Genomic DNA, 15,105 nt, shown 5'->3' with positions numbered 1-15,105 from the left:
CGACATGGTGGGTTCTGTCTGTGTTCTCCTTAGGGACGACATGCTGGGTTCTGTCTGTGTTCTCCTTAGGAACGACATGCTGGGTTCTGTCTGTGTTCTCCTTAGGAACGACATGCTGGGTTCTGTCTGTGTTCTCCTTAGGAACGACATGGTGGGTTCTGTCTGTGTTCTCCTTAGGAACGACATGCTGGGTTCTGTCTGTGTTCTCCTTAGGAACGACATGCTGGGTTCTGTCTGTGTTCTCCTTAGGAACGACATGGTGGGTTCTGTCTGTGTTCTCCTTAGGAACGACATGGTGGGTTCTGTCTGTGTTCTCCTTAGGATCGACATGGTGGGTTCTGTCTGTGTTCTCCTTAGGAACGACATGGTGGGTTCTGTCTGTGTTCTCCTTAGGAACGACATGGTGGGTTCTGTCTGTGTTCTCCTTAGGAACGACATGGTGGGTTCTGTCTGTGTTCTCCTTAGATCTCCAGGTTCATCTCTCTGTGGGGTGGTGTTTTTTGTTTGTGAACTCTATACCACCCACCTGGTAGTGTGGTGGATGGGACTACCAGCTCTCTGTAACCTAGAGGGCAACCAGTGGGTCCATCTCCTCTATACCACCCACCTGGTAGTGTGGTGGATGGGACTACCATCTCTCTGTAACCTAGAGGGCAACCAGTGGGTCCATCTCCTCTATACCACCCACCTGGTAGTGTGGTGGATGGGACTACCAGCTGTCTGTAACCTAGAGGGCAACCAGTGGGTCCATCTCCTCTATACCACCCACCTGGTAGTGTGGTGGATGGGACTACCAGCTCTCTGTAACCTAGAGGGCAACCAGTGGGTCCATCTCCTCTATACCACCCACCTGGTAGTGTGGTGGATGGGACTACCAGCTCTCTGTAACCTAGAGGGCAACCAGTGGGTCCATCTCCTCTATACCACCCACCTGGTAGTGTGGTGGATGGGACTACCAGCTCTCTGTAACCTAGAGGGCAACCAGTGGGTCCATCTCCTCTATACCACCCACCTGGTAGTGTGGTGGATGGGACTACCAGCTCTCTGTAACCTAGAGGGCAACCAGTGGGTCCATCTCCTCTATACCACCAACCTGGTAGTGTGGTGGATGGGACTACCAGCTCTCTGTAACCTAGAGGACAACCAGTGGGTCCATCTCCTCTATACCACCCACCTGGTAGTGTGGTGGATGGGACTACCAGCTCTCTGTAACCTAGAGGGCAACCAGTGGGTCCATCTCCTCTATACCACCCACCTGGTAGTGTGGTGGATGGGACTACCAGCTCTCTGTAACCTAGAGGACAACCAGTGGGTCCATCTCCTCTATACCACCCACCTGGTAGTGTGGTGGATGGGACTACCAGCTCTCTGTAACCTAGAGGGAAACCAGTGGGTCCATCTCCTCTATACCACCCACCTGGTAGTGTGGTGGATGGGACTACCACCTCTCTGTAACCTAGAGGACAACCAGTGGGTCCGTCTCCTCTATACCACCCACCTGGTAGTGTGGTGGATGGGACTACCAGCTCTCTGTAACCTAGAGGGAAACCAGTGGGTCCATCTCCTCTATACCACCCACCTGGTAGTGTGGTGGATGGGACTACCACCTCTCTGTAACCTAGAGGACAACCAGTGGGTCCGTCTCCTCTATACCACCCACCTGGTAGTGTGGTGGATGGGACTACCAGCTCTCTGTAACCTAGAGGGAAACCAGTGGGTCCATCTCCTCTATACCACCCACCTGGTAGTGTGGTGGATGGGACTACCACCTCTCTGTAACCTAGAGCACAACCAGTGGGTCTGTCTCCTCTATACCACCCACCTGGTAGTGTGGTGGATGGGACTACCAGCTCTCTGTAACCCAGAGGACAACCAGTGGGTCCGTCTCCCTTATACCATGTTTCTTGTAGGATGACTGTATTGCCCAGGTTCCTGCTCTTCGGGCCAAAGCCAGATGACCTCAGTCCTTGGATATTCCAGGATCATATAGTGAAGGCTTTCAAATCAAAGTTTATTCATCATGTGCGCTTACTGACAGGCAATAGTGCGAAAAAGGTATTAGGTGAACAATAGTTAGGTAATTAAATAAAACATCAGTAAAAAGACAGGCTATATACAGTAGCGAGGCTATAAAAGTAGTGAGGCTACATACAGACACTGGTTAGTCAGGCTGCTTGAGGTAGTATGTACATGTAGATATGGTTATAGTGACTATGCATATATGATGAACAAATCAAATCAAATCAAATCAAATTTATTTATATAGCCCTTCGTACATCAGCTGATATCTCAAAGTGCTGTACAGAAACCCAGCCTAAAACCCCAAACAGCAAACAATGCAGGTGTAAAAGCACGGTGGCTAGGAAAAACTCCCTAGAAAGGCCAAAACCTAGGAAGAAACCTAGAGAGGAACCGGGCTATGTGGGGTGGCCAGTCCTCTTCTGGCTGTGCCGGGTAGAGATTATAACAGAACATGACCAAGATGTTCAAATGTTCATAAATGACCAGCATGGTCAAATAATAATAAGGCAGAACAGTTGAAACTGGAGCAGCAGCACAGTCAGATGGACTGGGGACAGCAAGGAGCCATCATGTCAGGTAGTCCTGGGGCACGGTCCTAGGGCTCAGGTCCTCCGAGAGAGAGAAAGAAAGAGAGAATTAGAGAGAGCATATGTGGGGTGGCCAGTCCTCTTCTGGCTGTGCCAGGTGGAGATTATAACAGAACGTGGCCAAGATGTTCAAATGTTCATAAATGACCAGCATGGTTGAATAATAGTAAGGCAGAACAGTTGAAACTGGAGCAGGAGCATGGCCAGGTGGACTGGGGACAGCAAGGAGTCCTCATGTCAGGTAGTCCTGGGACATGGTCCTAGGGCCCAGGCCAGTTGAAACTGGAGCAGCAGCATGGCCAGGTGGACTGGGGACAGCAAGGAGTCATCATGTCAGGTAGTCCTGGGGCATGGTTCTAGGGCTCAGGTCCTCCGAGAGAGAGAAAGAAAGAGAGAAGGAGAGAATTAGAGAACGCACACTTAGATTTACACAGGACACCGAATAGGACAGGAGAAGTACTCCAGATAAACAAACTGACCCTAGCCCCCCGACACATAAACTACTGCAGCATAAATACTGGAGGCTGAGACAGGAGGGGTCAGGAGACACTGTGGCCCCATCCGAGGACACCCCCGGACAGGGCCAAAGAGTAGCAGAGAGTAGCAGTAGCATAAAGGAGGGGTTGGTGGGTGGTGGGACACAATGCAGATAGCCCGGTTAGCCAATGTGCCGGAGCACTGGTTGGTTGGGTCAATACCCCAAGGAATTGCAACTCAATATTAGGAAGGTGTTCCTAATGTTTTGTAGTACACTACTTCTGACCAGGTAGATGGATAGATATATCTAGATATAGATAGATATATAGATAGGTATTTATGCTTATTTAGTTTCCCTTGTGTACCCTTAACCATTTGTACATCGTTGCAAAACTCTATATATACGTAATATGACATTTGTAATGTCTTTATTGTTTTGAAACTTCTGTATGTGTAATGTTTATTGTTAATTGTTATTGTTTATTTCACTTTTGTATATTATCTACCTCACTTGCTTTGGCAATGTTAACACATGTTTCCCATGCCAATAAAGCCCCTTGAATTGAATTGAATTGAATTGAATTGAATTGAATAGATAGATAGATAGATAGATAGATAGATAGATAGATAGATAGATAGATAGATAGATAGATAGATAGATAGATAGATAGATAGATAGATAGATAGATAGATAGATAGATAGATAGATAGATAGATACTTTTGTCGGGAGCTGAGGTGGGCTGTTTTACTGGCTTCTCTGCGGGGGTGGCCACCTCTCCAGTGGGTTGTTCTCTGTCACACGCCATCCTTCCTCACCCTCTCCTCCGTCCCCCTCACCCTCTCCTCCAGCAGTCTGACCCTCTCCTCCATCCCCCTCACCCTCTCCTCCAGCAGTCTGACCCTCTCCTCCATCCCCCTCACCCTCTCCTCCAGCAGTCTGACCCTCTCCTCTAGTGCTCTGTTCTTCTCCTGCTCCATCTCCTGTTGAAGTTGTCTCACCACAGGCCAGAGTGCAGATACAGTTGAAGTCAGAAGTTTACATACACCTTAGCCAAATACATTTAAACTCAGTTTTTCACAATTCCTGACATTTAACCGGACAGTAAAACTTCTCAGTCTTAGGTCAGTTAGGACCATTTTATTTTAAGAATGTGAATTGTCAGAATAATAGTAGAGAGAATGATTTATTTCAGCTTTCATTTCTTTCATCACTTTCCCAGTGGGTCAGAAGTTTACATACAGTCAATTAGTATTTGGTAGCATTAAAATAGTTTAACTTGGGCCAAACGTTTTGGGTAGTTTTGGGTAGCCTTCCACAAGCTTCCCACAATAAGTTGGGTCAATTTTGGCCAATTCGTCCTGACAGAGCTGGTGTAACTGAGTCAGGTTTGTAGACCTCCTGACAGAGCTGGTGTAACTGAGTCAGGTTTTTAGGCCTCCTGACAGAGCTGGTGTAACTGAGTCAGGTTTGTAGGCCTCCTGACAGAGCTGGTGTAACTGAGTCAGGTTTGTAGGCCTCCTGACAGAGCTGGTGTAACTGAGTCAGGTTTGTAGGCCTCCTGACAGAGCTGGTGTAACTGAGTCAGGTTTGTAGGCCTCCTTGCTCGCACACACTTTTTCATTTCTGCCCACAAATGTTCTATAGGATTGAGGTCCGGGCTTTGTGATGGCCACTCCAATACCTTGACTATGTTGTCCTTAAGCCATTTTGCCACAACTTTGGAAGCATGCTTGGGGTCATTGTCCATTTGGAAGACCCATTTGGGACCAAGCTTTAACTTCCTGACTGATGTCTTGAGATGTTGCTTCAATATATCCACATAATTTTCCTCCCTCATGACGCCATCTATTTTGTGAAGTGCACCAGTCCCTCCTGCAGCAAAGCACCCCCAGAACATGATGCTGCCACCCCCGTGCTTCACGGTTGGGATGGTGTTCTTCGGCTTGCAAGCCTCCCCTTTCTCCTCCAAACATAACAATGGTCATTATGGCCAAACAGTTCTATTTTTGTTTCATCAGACCAGAGGACATTTCTCCAAAAAGTACGATCTTTGTCCCCATGTGCAGTTGCAAACCTTAGTCTGTTTTACTATGGTTTTGGAGCAGTGGCTTCTTCCTTGCTGAGCGGCCTTTCAGGTTATGTCGATATAGGACTCGTTTTACTGTGGATATAGATACTTTTGTACCTGTTTCCTCCAGCATCTTCACAGGGTCCTTTGCTGTTGTTCTGGGATTGATTTGCACTTTTCACAACAAAGTACATTAATCTCTAGGAGACAGAACGCGTCTCCTTCCTGAGCGGTATGATGGCTGCGTGGTCCCATGGAGTTTATACTTGCATACTATTGTTGGTACAGATGAACGTGGTACCTTCAGGCATTTGGAAATTGCTCTCAAGGATGAACCAGACTTGTGGAGGTCTACAATTTTATTCTGAGGTCTTGGCTGATTTCTTTTGATTTTCCCATGATTTCAAGAAAAGAGCCACTGAGTTTGAAGGTAGGCCTTGAAATACATCCACAGGTTCACCTCCAATTGACTCAAATGATGTCAATTAGCCTATCAGAAGCTTCTAAAACCATGACATCAATTTCTGGAATTTTCCAAGCTGTTTAAAGGGACAGTCAACTTAGTGTTTGTAACCGTCTGACCCACTGGAATTGTGATACAGTGAATCATAAGTGAAATAATCTGTCTGTGAACAAATGTTGGATACATGACTTGTGTCACACACAAAGTAGATGCCCTAACCGGATTGCCAAAACTATAGTTTGTTAACAAGGTAAAGGTAAGAGTTTATAGTTTGTTAACAAGGTAAAGGTAAGAGTTAATAGTTTGTTAACAAGGTAAAGGTAAGAGTTTATAGTTTGTTAACAAGGTAAAGGTAAGAGTTTATAGTTTGTTAACAAGGTAAAGGTAAGAGTTTATAGTTTGTTAACAAGGTAAAGGTAAGAGTCTATAGTTTGTTAACAAGGTAAAGGTAAGAGTTTATAGTTTGTTAACAAGGTAAGAGTCTATAGTTTGTTAACAAGGTAAAGGTAAGAGTTAATAGTTTGTTAACAAGGTAAAGGTAAGGGATTAGATACGTACTCGAGTACAGACAACCTTCCCATTAAAGCACCGGCAGGTGTTGCAGTCCTCATCCCACTTGGCTAAATCAGGAATGACACGACTGTTCCCTGAGCACGGTCTCCCTGTCACTGGAACACACATACACAATACTTACATGTCATCTCTACTGACTGTGTGTGTGTGTGTGTTCAGATGGGGCCTGTGGAGCCTGTTGGGCCTGTGGAGCCTGTTGGTCCTGTGGAACCTGTGGAGCCTGTTGGGCCTGTGGAGCCTGTTGGGCCTGTGGAGCCTGTGGAGCCTGTTGGGCCTGTGGGGCCTGTTGGGCCTGTTGGGCCTGTGGAGCCTGTTGGGCCTGTTGGGCCTGTGGAGCTTGTTGGGCCTGTGGAACCTGTTGGGCCTGTGGAGCCTGTTGGGCCTGTGGAGCTTGTTGGGCCTATGGGGCCTGTGGGGCCTGTGGGGCCTGTGGAGCCTGTTGGGCCTGTGGAGCCTGTTGGGCCTGTGGAGCCTGTTGGGCCTGTGGAGCCTGTTGGAGCCTGTTGGGCCTGTGGAGCCTGTGGGGCCTGTGGAGCCTGTGGGGCCTGTGGAACCTGTGGGGCCTGTTGGGCCTGTGGGGCCTGTTGGGCCTGTGGAGCCTGTGGGGCCTGTGGAGCCTGTGGGGCCTGTGGAGCCTGTGGGGCCTGTGGAGCCTGTTGGGCCTGTGGGGCCTGTTGGGCGTTCTAGAGCAACACTGACATGTTCCCCTCCACAGAGGCTTAGTGTGTAGCCCAAACTGTTCGGACGCTGCAGAGAGAAGTTGGCAGATCAGTTGTACCGACTTCAGACGAGTCTCAAGGTGCCGACATAAAGAGCTCGAATACTTATTTCACCACTGTCCCATTAAGGACTTATAAATGAATGATTGAAGAATAGAACTCATAAATGAATGATTGAAGAATAGAACTTATAAATAAATCAAATCAAATCAAATTTTATTTGTCACATACACATGGTTAGCAGATGTTAATGCGAGTGTAGCGAAATGCTTGTGCTTCTAGTTCCGACAATGCAGTGATAACCAACAAGTAATCTAACTAACAATTCCAAAAAAAAACTACTGTCTTATACACAGTGTAAGGGGATAAGGAACATGTACATAAGGATATATGAATGAGTGATGGTACAGAGCAGCATACAGTAGATGGTATCGAGTACAGTATATACATATGAGATGAGTGTGTAGACAAAGTAAACAAAGTGGCATAGTTAAAGTGGCTAGTGATACATGTGTTACATAAGGATGCAGTCGATGTTGTAGAGTACAGTATATACATATGCATATGAGATGAATAATGTAGGGTAAGTAACATTATATAAGGTAGCATTGTTTAAAGTGGCTAGTGATATATATATATATAAATATAATGATTGAATAATATAACATCATTTCCATCAATTCCCATTATTAAAATGGCTGGAGTTGGGTCAGTGTCAATGACAGTGTGTTGGCAGCAGCCACTCAATGTTAGTGGTGGCTATTTAACAGTGATTAAATGATTGAAGAATAGAACTCATAAATAAATGATTGAAGAATAGAACTTATAAATAAATGATTGAAGAATAGAACTCATAAATAAATGATTGAAGAATAGAACTCATAAATAAATGATTGAAGAATAGAACTCATAAATGAATGATTGAAGAATAGAACTCATAAATAAATGATTGAAGAATAGAACTCATAAATAAATGATTGAAGAATAGAACTCATAAATGAATGATTGAAGAATAGAACTCATAAATAAATGATTGAAGAATAGAACTCATAAATAAATGATTGAAGAATAGAACTCATAAATGAATGATTGAAGAATAGAACTCATAAATAAATGATTGAAGAATAGAACTCATAAATAAATGATTGAAGAATAGAACTCATAAATAAATGATTGAAGAATAGAACTCATAAATAAATGATTGAAGAATAGAACTCATAAATAAATGATTGAAGAATAGAACTCATAAATAAATGATTGAAGAATAGAACTCATAAATAAATGATTGAAGAATAGAACTCATAAATAAATGATTGAAGAATAGAACTCATAAATAAATGATTGAAGAATAGAACTCATAAATAAATGATTGAAGAATAGAACTCATAAATAAATGATTGAAGAATAGAACTCATAAATAAATGATTGAAGAATAGAACTCATAAATAAATGATTGAAGAATAGAACTCATAAATAAATGATTGAAGAATAGCACTCATAAATAAATTATTGAAGAATAGAACTCATAAATAAATGATTGAAGAATAGAACTCATAAATAAATGATTGAAGAATAGAACTCATAAATAAATGATTGAAGAATAGAACTCATAAATAAATGATTGAAGAATAGAACTCATAAATAAATGATTGAAGAATAGAACTCATAAATAAATGATTGAAGAATAGAACTCATAAATAAATGATTGAAGAATAGAACTCATAAATAAATGATTGAAGAATAGAACTCATAAATAAATGATTGAAGAATAGAACTCATAAATAAATGATTGAAGAATAGAACTCATAAATAAATGATTGAAGAATAGAACTCATAAATAAATGATTGAAGAATAGAACTCATAAATAAATGATTGAAGAATAGAACTCATAAATAAATGATTGAAGAATAGAACTCATAAATAAATGATTGAAGAATAGAACTCATAAATAAATGATTGAAGAATAGAACTCATAAATAAATGATTGAAGAATAGAACTCATAAATAAATGATTGAAGAATAGAACTCATAAATAAATGATTGAAGAATAGAACTCATAAATAAATGATTGAAGAATAGAACTCATAAATAAATGATTGAAGAATAGAACTCATAAATAAATGATTGAAGAATAGAACTCATAAATAAATGATTGAAGAATAGAACTCATAAATAAATGATTGAAGAATAGAACTCATAAATAAATGATTGAAGAATAGAACTCATAAATAAATGATTGAAGAATAGAACTCATAAATGCCTCATGAGTTTAGTTCAACTGTTACACTCCATCAGAAACCAAAATATAAACTTGTTTTACTCCATGTTTGTAAACCTTGGTTATAACATGGTTATAACTATAATGTTGATAGCATGGTTGGTCAGTCCTGTATAGCATCATAACATGGTTATAACTATAATGTTGATATCATGGATGGTCAGTCCTGTATAGCATCATAACATGGTTATAACTATAATGTTGATAGCATGGTTGGTCAGTCCTGTATAGCCTCATAACATGGTTATAACTATAATGTTGATAACATGGATGGTCAGTCCTGTATAGTCTCATAACATGGTTATAACTATAATGTTGATATCATGGATGGTCAGTCCTGTATAGTCTCATAACATGGTTATAACTATAATGTTGATATCATGGATGGTCAGTCCTGTATAGCATCATAACATGGTTATAACTATAATGTTGATAACATGGATGGTCAGTCCTGTATAGTCTCATAACATGGTTATAACTATAATGTTGATAGCATGGACGGTCAGTCCTGTATAGCCTCATAACATGGTTATAACTATAATGTTGATAGCATGGACGGTCAGTCCTGTATAGCCTCATAACATGGTTATAACTATAATGTTGATAACATGGATGGTCAGCCCTGTATCGTCTAATAACATGGTTATAACTATAATGTTGATAGCATGGACGGTCAGTCCTGTATAGCCTCATAACATGGTTATAACTATAATGTTGATATCATGGATGGTCAGTCCTGTATAGTCTCATAACATGGTTATAACTATAATGTTGATATCATGGTTGGTCAGTCCTGTATAGCCTCATAACATGGTTATAACTATAATGTTGATATCATGGTTGGTCAGTCCTTGCATCCATAGCTCTGTTCAGGCCCCGTCCGTCAGGTTTTTACCAAATCAGAGGTTGTTTCAATCCCCCCCCACAGTGATTGACAGCTGCACGGTTGCCGTGGGAGCCAACAGTACCCCTGGAGGGGAGCGGTACATCTCCTCCAACGTGTGTGGTCCTCACGGACGCTGTCGGAGCCAGGCTGGAGGACAGTTCAGCTGTGACTGTCAGGAGGGCTTCAGAGGCACATACTGTCACGAGAGTAAGACATGACAAAGAGCATTCATAGAGGATTCATAGGCATACATAGACCTACATAGACCTGCATAGACCTGCATAGACCTGCATAGACCTACATAGACATTACATTGACCTGCATAGACCTACATAGACATTACATTGACCTGCATAGACCTACATAGACATTACATTGACCTACATAGACCTGCATAGACCTGCATAGACCTACATAGACATTACATTGACCTGCATAGACCTACATAGACATTACATTGACCTGCGTAGACCTACATAGACATTACATTGACCTACATAGACATTACATTGACCTACATAATGTGCGTGACATTTTCCAGATTGACTGAACTTCATGTCTTAAAGTAATGGCACACACACACACACACACACACACACACATGTATATATACACACACATACACATGTATATATACACACACACACACACACACACACACACACACACACACACACACACACACACACACACACACACACACACACACACACACACACACACACACACACATGTATATACACACACACACACACATACTACATTCCACAACTAAACTAAAGTGCAACACAAGCATTTCCTTGCTGTAGTTTCTAATGGCCTCACTCTTCCTATCCCTTTCCCCTCTCCCTCCTCTCTCCCTCCCACCTCTCCCTCTCCCACCTCTCCCTCTCCCACCTCTCCCTCTCCCACCTCTCTCCCTCCCCCACCTCTCTCCCTCTCCCACCTCTCTCCCTCTCCCACCTCTCTCCCTCTCCCACCTCTCTCCCTCTCTCCCCCTTCCCCCTCTCTCCCTCTATCCCCCCTCTCGCCCCCTTTCCCCCTCTCTCCCCTTTCCCCCTTTCCCCCTCTCTCTCCCTTTCCCCCTTTCCCCCTCTCTCTCCATTCCCCCTCTATCCCCCTTTCCCCCTTTCCCCCACTCTCTCCCTCTCTCTCCCTCTCCCTCTCTTCCCCCTCTCCTCTCCCCCTTCCCCCTCTCTCCCCCGCTCTCCCCCTTTCCCCCACTCTCTCCCTTCCCCCCTTTCCCCCACTCTCCCTCCCTTTCCCCCATCTCCCCCTCTCTAACCCCATCTCTCTCCCTTCCCCCTTATCTCCCCCTTTCCCCCTCTCTCCCCTCTCTAACCCCATCTCTCTCCCTTCCCCCTTATCTCCCCCTTTCCCCCCTCTCCCCCTCTCTAACCCCATCTCTCTCCCTTTCCTCCCTCTCTCCCCCTCTCTAACCCCATCTCTCTCCCTTTCCCCCTATCTCCCCCTCTCCCCCTCTCTAACCCCATCTCTCTCCCTTTCCCCCTCTCTACCCCTCTCTCTCCATTTCCCCCCTTTCCCCCTCTCTCTCCATTTCCTCCCATTCCCCCTCTCTCACCCTCTCTCTCCATTTCCCTCCCATTCCCCCTCTCTCCCCCTCTCTCTCCATTTCCCTCCCATTCCCCCTCTCTCCCCCTCTCTCTCCATTTCCCCCCTTTCCCCCCCCTCTCTTCCCCTCTCTCTCCATTTCTCTCCATTTCCCCCCCTTTCCCCCTCTCTACCCCTCTCTCTCCATTTCCCCCCTTTCCCCCTCTCTCTCCATTTCCCCCCTTTCCCCCACTCTCCCTCCCTTTCCCCCTATCTCCCCTCTCTAACCCCATCTCTCTCCCTTCCCCCTTATCTCCCCCTTTCCCCCTCTCTCCCCCATCTCTCGCCCTTTCCCCCTCTCTCCCCCTCTCTAACCCCATCTCTCTCCCTTTCCCCCTATCTCCCCCTCTCTCCCCCTCTCTAACCCCATCTCTCTCTCTTTCCCCCTATCTCCCCCTCTCTCCCCCTCTCTAACCCCATCTCTCCCCCTTTCCCCCTCTCTCCCCCTCTCTCTCCATTTCCCCCCTTTCCCCCTCTCTACCCCTCTCTCTCCATTTCCCCCCCTTTCCCCCTCTCTCTCCATTTCCCTCCCATTCCCCCTCTCTCCCCCTCTCTCTCCATTCCCCCCTTTCCCCCTCTCTCCCCCTCTCTCTCCATTTCCCTCCCATTCCCCCTCTCTCCCCCTCTCTCCATTTCCCCCTCTCTTCCCCTCTCTCTCCATTTCCCCCTTTCCCCCTCTCTCTCCATTTCCCCCCTTTCCCCCTCTCTACCCCTCTCTCTCCTTTCCCCCCTCTCTACCCCTCTCTCTCCATTTACCCCCCTTTCCCCCTCTCTCCCCCTCTCTCTCCATTTCCCCCTCTCTCCCCTCTCTCTCCATTTCCCCCCTTCCCCTCCCTCTCTCCATTTCCCCCTTGCCCCCTCTCTCCATTTCCCCCTTGCCCCCTCTCTCCATTTCCCCCCTTTCCCCCTCTCTCTCCATTTCCCCCCTTTCCCCCTCTCTCTCCATTTCCCCTCCTTTCCCCCTCTCTCCCCCTCTCTCTCCATTTCCCCCCCTTTCCCCCTCTCTCCCCCTCTCTCTCCATTTCCCCCCTCTCTCCCCCCTCTCTCCATTTCCCCCCTTTCCCCCTCTCTCTCCATTTCCCCCCTTTCCCTCCTCTCTCCCCCTCTCTCCATTTCCCCCTCTCTCCCCCTCTCTCTCCATTTCCCCCCTTTCCCCCTCTCTCCCCCTCTCTCTCCATTTCCCCCCTTTCCCCCTCTCTACCCCTCTCTCTCCATTTCCCCCTCTCTACCCCTCTCTCCCCCTTTCCCCCTCTCTCCCCCTCTCTCTCCATTTCCCCCTTTCCTCCCTCTCTACCCTCTCTCTCCATTTCCCCCCTTTCCCCCTCTCTCTCCATTTCCCCCTCTCTCCCCCTCTCTCTCCATTTCCCCCCTTTCCCCCTCTCTCCCCCTCTCTCTCCATTTCCCCCCTTTCCCCCTCTCTCCCCCTCTCTCTCCATTTCCCCCTCTCTCCCCCCTCTCTCCCCCTTTCCCCCTTCTCCCCCTCTCTCTCCATTTTCCCCCTTTCCCCCTCTCTCCCCCTCTCTCTCCATTTCCCCCTCTCTCCCCCTCTCTCTCCATTTCCCCCCTTTCCCCCTCTCTCCATTTCCCCCCTCTTTACCCCTCTCTCTCCATTTCCCCCCCTTTCCCCCTCTCTACCCTCTCTCTCCATTTCCCCCCCTCTCTCCCCCTCTCTCCATTTCCTTTCCCCCTCTCTACCCCTCTCTCTCCATTTCCCCCCCCTTCCCCCCTCTCTCTCCATTTGCCCCCTTTCCCCCTCTCTCTCCATTTCCCCCCTTTCCCCCTCTCTCCCCTCTCTCTCCATTTCCCCCTCTCTACCCCTCTCTCTCCATTTCCCCCTCTCTACCCCTCTCTCTCCATTTTCCCCCCTATCTCCCCCTCTCTACCCCTCTCTCTCCATTTCCCCCTTTCCCCCTCTCTCTCCATTTCCCCCCCCCTTTCCCCCTCTCTCTCCATTTCCCCTCAGATATTAATGATTGTGAGAGCAGCCCGTGTGGTAACGGAGGAACCTGTATAGATAAAGTCAGTGTGTACAAGTGTATCTGTGGAGACGGCTGGGAGGGGGACCACTGTGAGATCAGTAAGTGCACTGTTTTTTATGTTTAGAAAAATGTTTTCAAGGTTTATCGGAGTTATAGATGTTCATGAGGAGACCTATGATAGGTCATAAGTGATATAGCACAGAAATGGAGATGGAACCGCTACCTCCGCAGCACTACTACTAGACCAGCCCCCTGGCAGGCAGCACTACCACTAGACCATCCCCCTGGCAGGCAGCACTACTACTAGACCAGCCCCCTGGCAGGCAGCACTACTACTAGACCAGCCCCCTGGCAGGCAGCACTACTACTAGACCAGCCCCCTGGCAGGCAGCACTACCACTAGACCAGCCCCCTGGCAGGCAGCACTACTACTAGACCAGCCCCCTGGCAGGCAGCACTACTACTAGACCAGCCCCCTGGCAGGCAGCACTACTACTAGACCAGCCCCCTGGCAGACAGCACTACTACTAGACCAGCCCCCTGGCAGACAGCACTACTACTAGACCAGCCCCCTGGCAGGCAGCACTACTACTAGACCAGCCCCCTGGCAGACAGCACTACTACTAGACCAGCCCCCTGGCAGGCAGCACTACTACTAGACCATCCCCCTGGCAGGCAGCACTACTACTAGACCAGCCCCCTGGCAGGCAGCACTACTACTAGACCAGCCCCCTGGCAGGCAGCACTACCACTAGACCCCTGGCAGGCAGGCAGCACTACCACTAGACCCCTGGCAGGCAGGCAGCACTACCACTAGACCAGCCCCCTGGCAGGCAGGCAGCACTACTACGAGACCAGCCCCCTGCCAGGCAGCACTACCACTAGACCAGCCCCCTGGCAGGCAGGCAGCACTACCACTAGACCAGCCCCCTGGCAGGCAGCACTACCACTAGACCAGCCCACTAACAGGCAGGCATCACTACCACTAGACCAGCCCACTGCCAGGCAGCACTACCACTAGACCAGCCCCCTGGCAGGCAGCACTACCACTAGACCAGCCCCCTGGCAGGCAGCACTACCACTAGACCAGCCCCCTGGCAGGCAGGCAGCACTACTACGAGACCAGCCCCCTGCCAGGCAGCACTACCACTAGACCAGCCCCCTGGCAGGCAGGCAGCACTACCACTAGACCAGCCCCCTGGCAGGCAGCACTACCACTAGACCAGCCCACTAACAGGCAGGCATCACTACCACTAGACCAGCCCACTGCCAGGCAGCACTACCACTAGACCAGCCCCCTGGCAGGCAGCACTACCACTAGACCAGCCCCCTGGCAGGCAGCACTACTACTAGACCAGCCCCCTGGCAGGCAGGCAGCACTACTACTAGACCAGCCCCCTGGCAGGCAGGCAGCACTACCACTAGACCAGCCCCCTGGC

General features: G+C 47.3%; 1 protein-coding gene across 6 annotated transcripts in view; it reads left to right on the top strand.

Moving 5' to 3' along the window:
• The window catches only part of LOC124040455 (protein jagged-1b-like), a 210,334-nt gene that overhangs the window by 122,755 nt on the left and 72,474 nt on the right, over nucleotides 1-15,105 (top strand). For all 6 annotated transcript variants that reach the window (XM_046357673.1, XM_046357674.1, XM_046357676.1 and 3 more), the window contains exons 14-15: nucleotides 10,119-10,283; nucleotides 13,651-13,764. In XM_046357673.1, coding sequence (XP_046213629.1) covers nucleotides 10,119-10,283; nucleotides 13,651-13,764 — 279 coding nt within the window. The remainder of the gene's footprint in view (nucleotides 1-10,118; nucleotides 10,284-13,650; nucleotides 13,765-15,105) is intronic.

The sequence above is a fragment of the Oncorhynchus gorbuscha genome, linkage group LG07 (assembly GCF_021184085.1).
Source record: "Oncorhynchus gorbuscha isolate QuinsamMale2020 ecotype Even-year linkage group LG07, OgorEven_v1.0, whole genome shotgun sequence".
NCBI lineage: Eukaryota > Metazoa > Chordata > Actinopteri > Salmoniformes > Salmonidae > Oncorhynchus > Oncorhynchus gorbuscha.
This window is presented reverse-complemented; position numbering and strand designations above follow the sequence as displayed.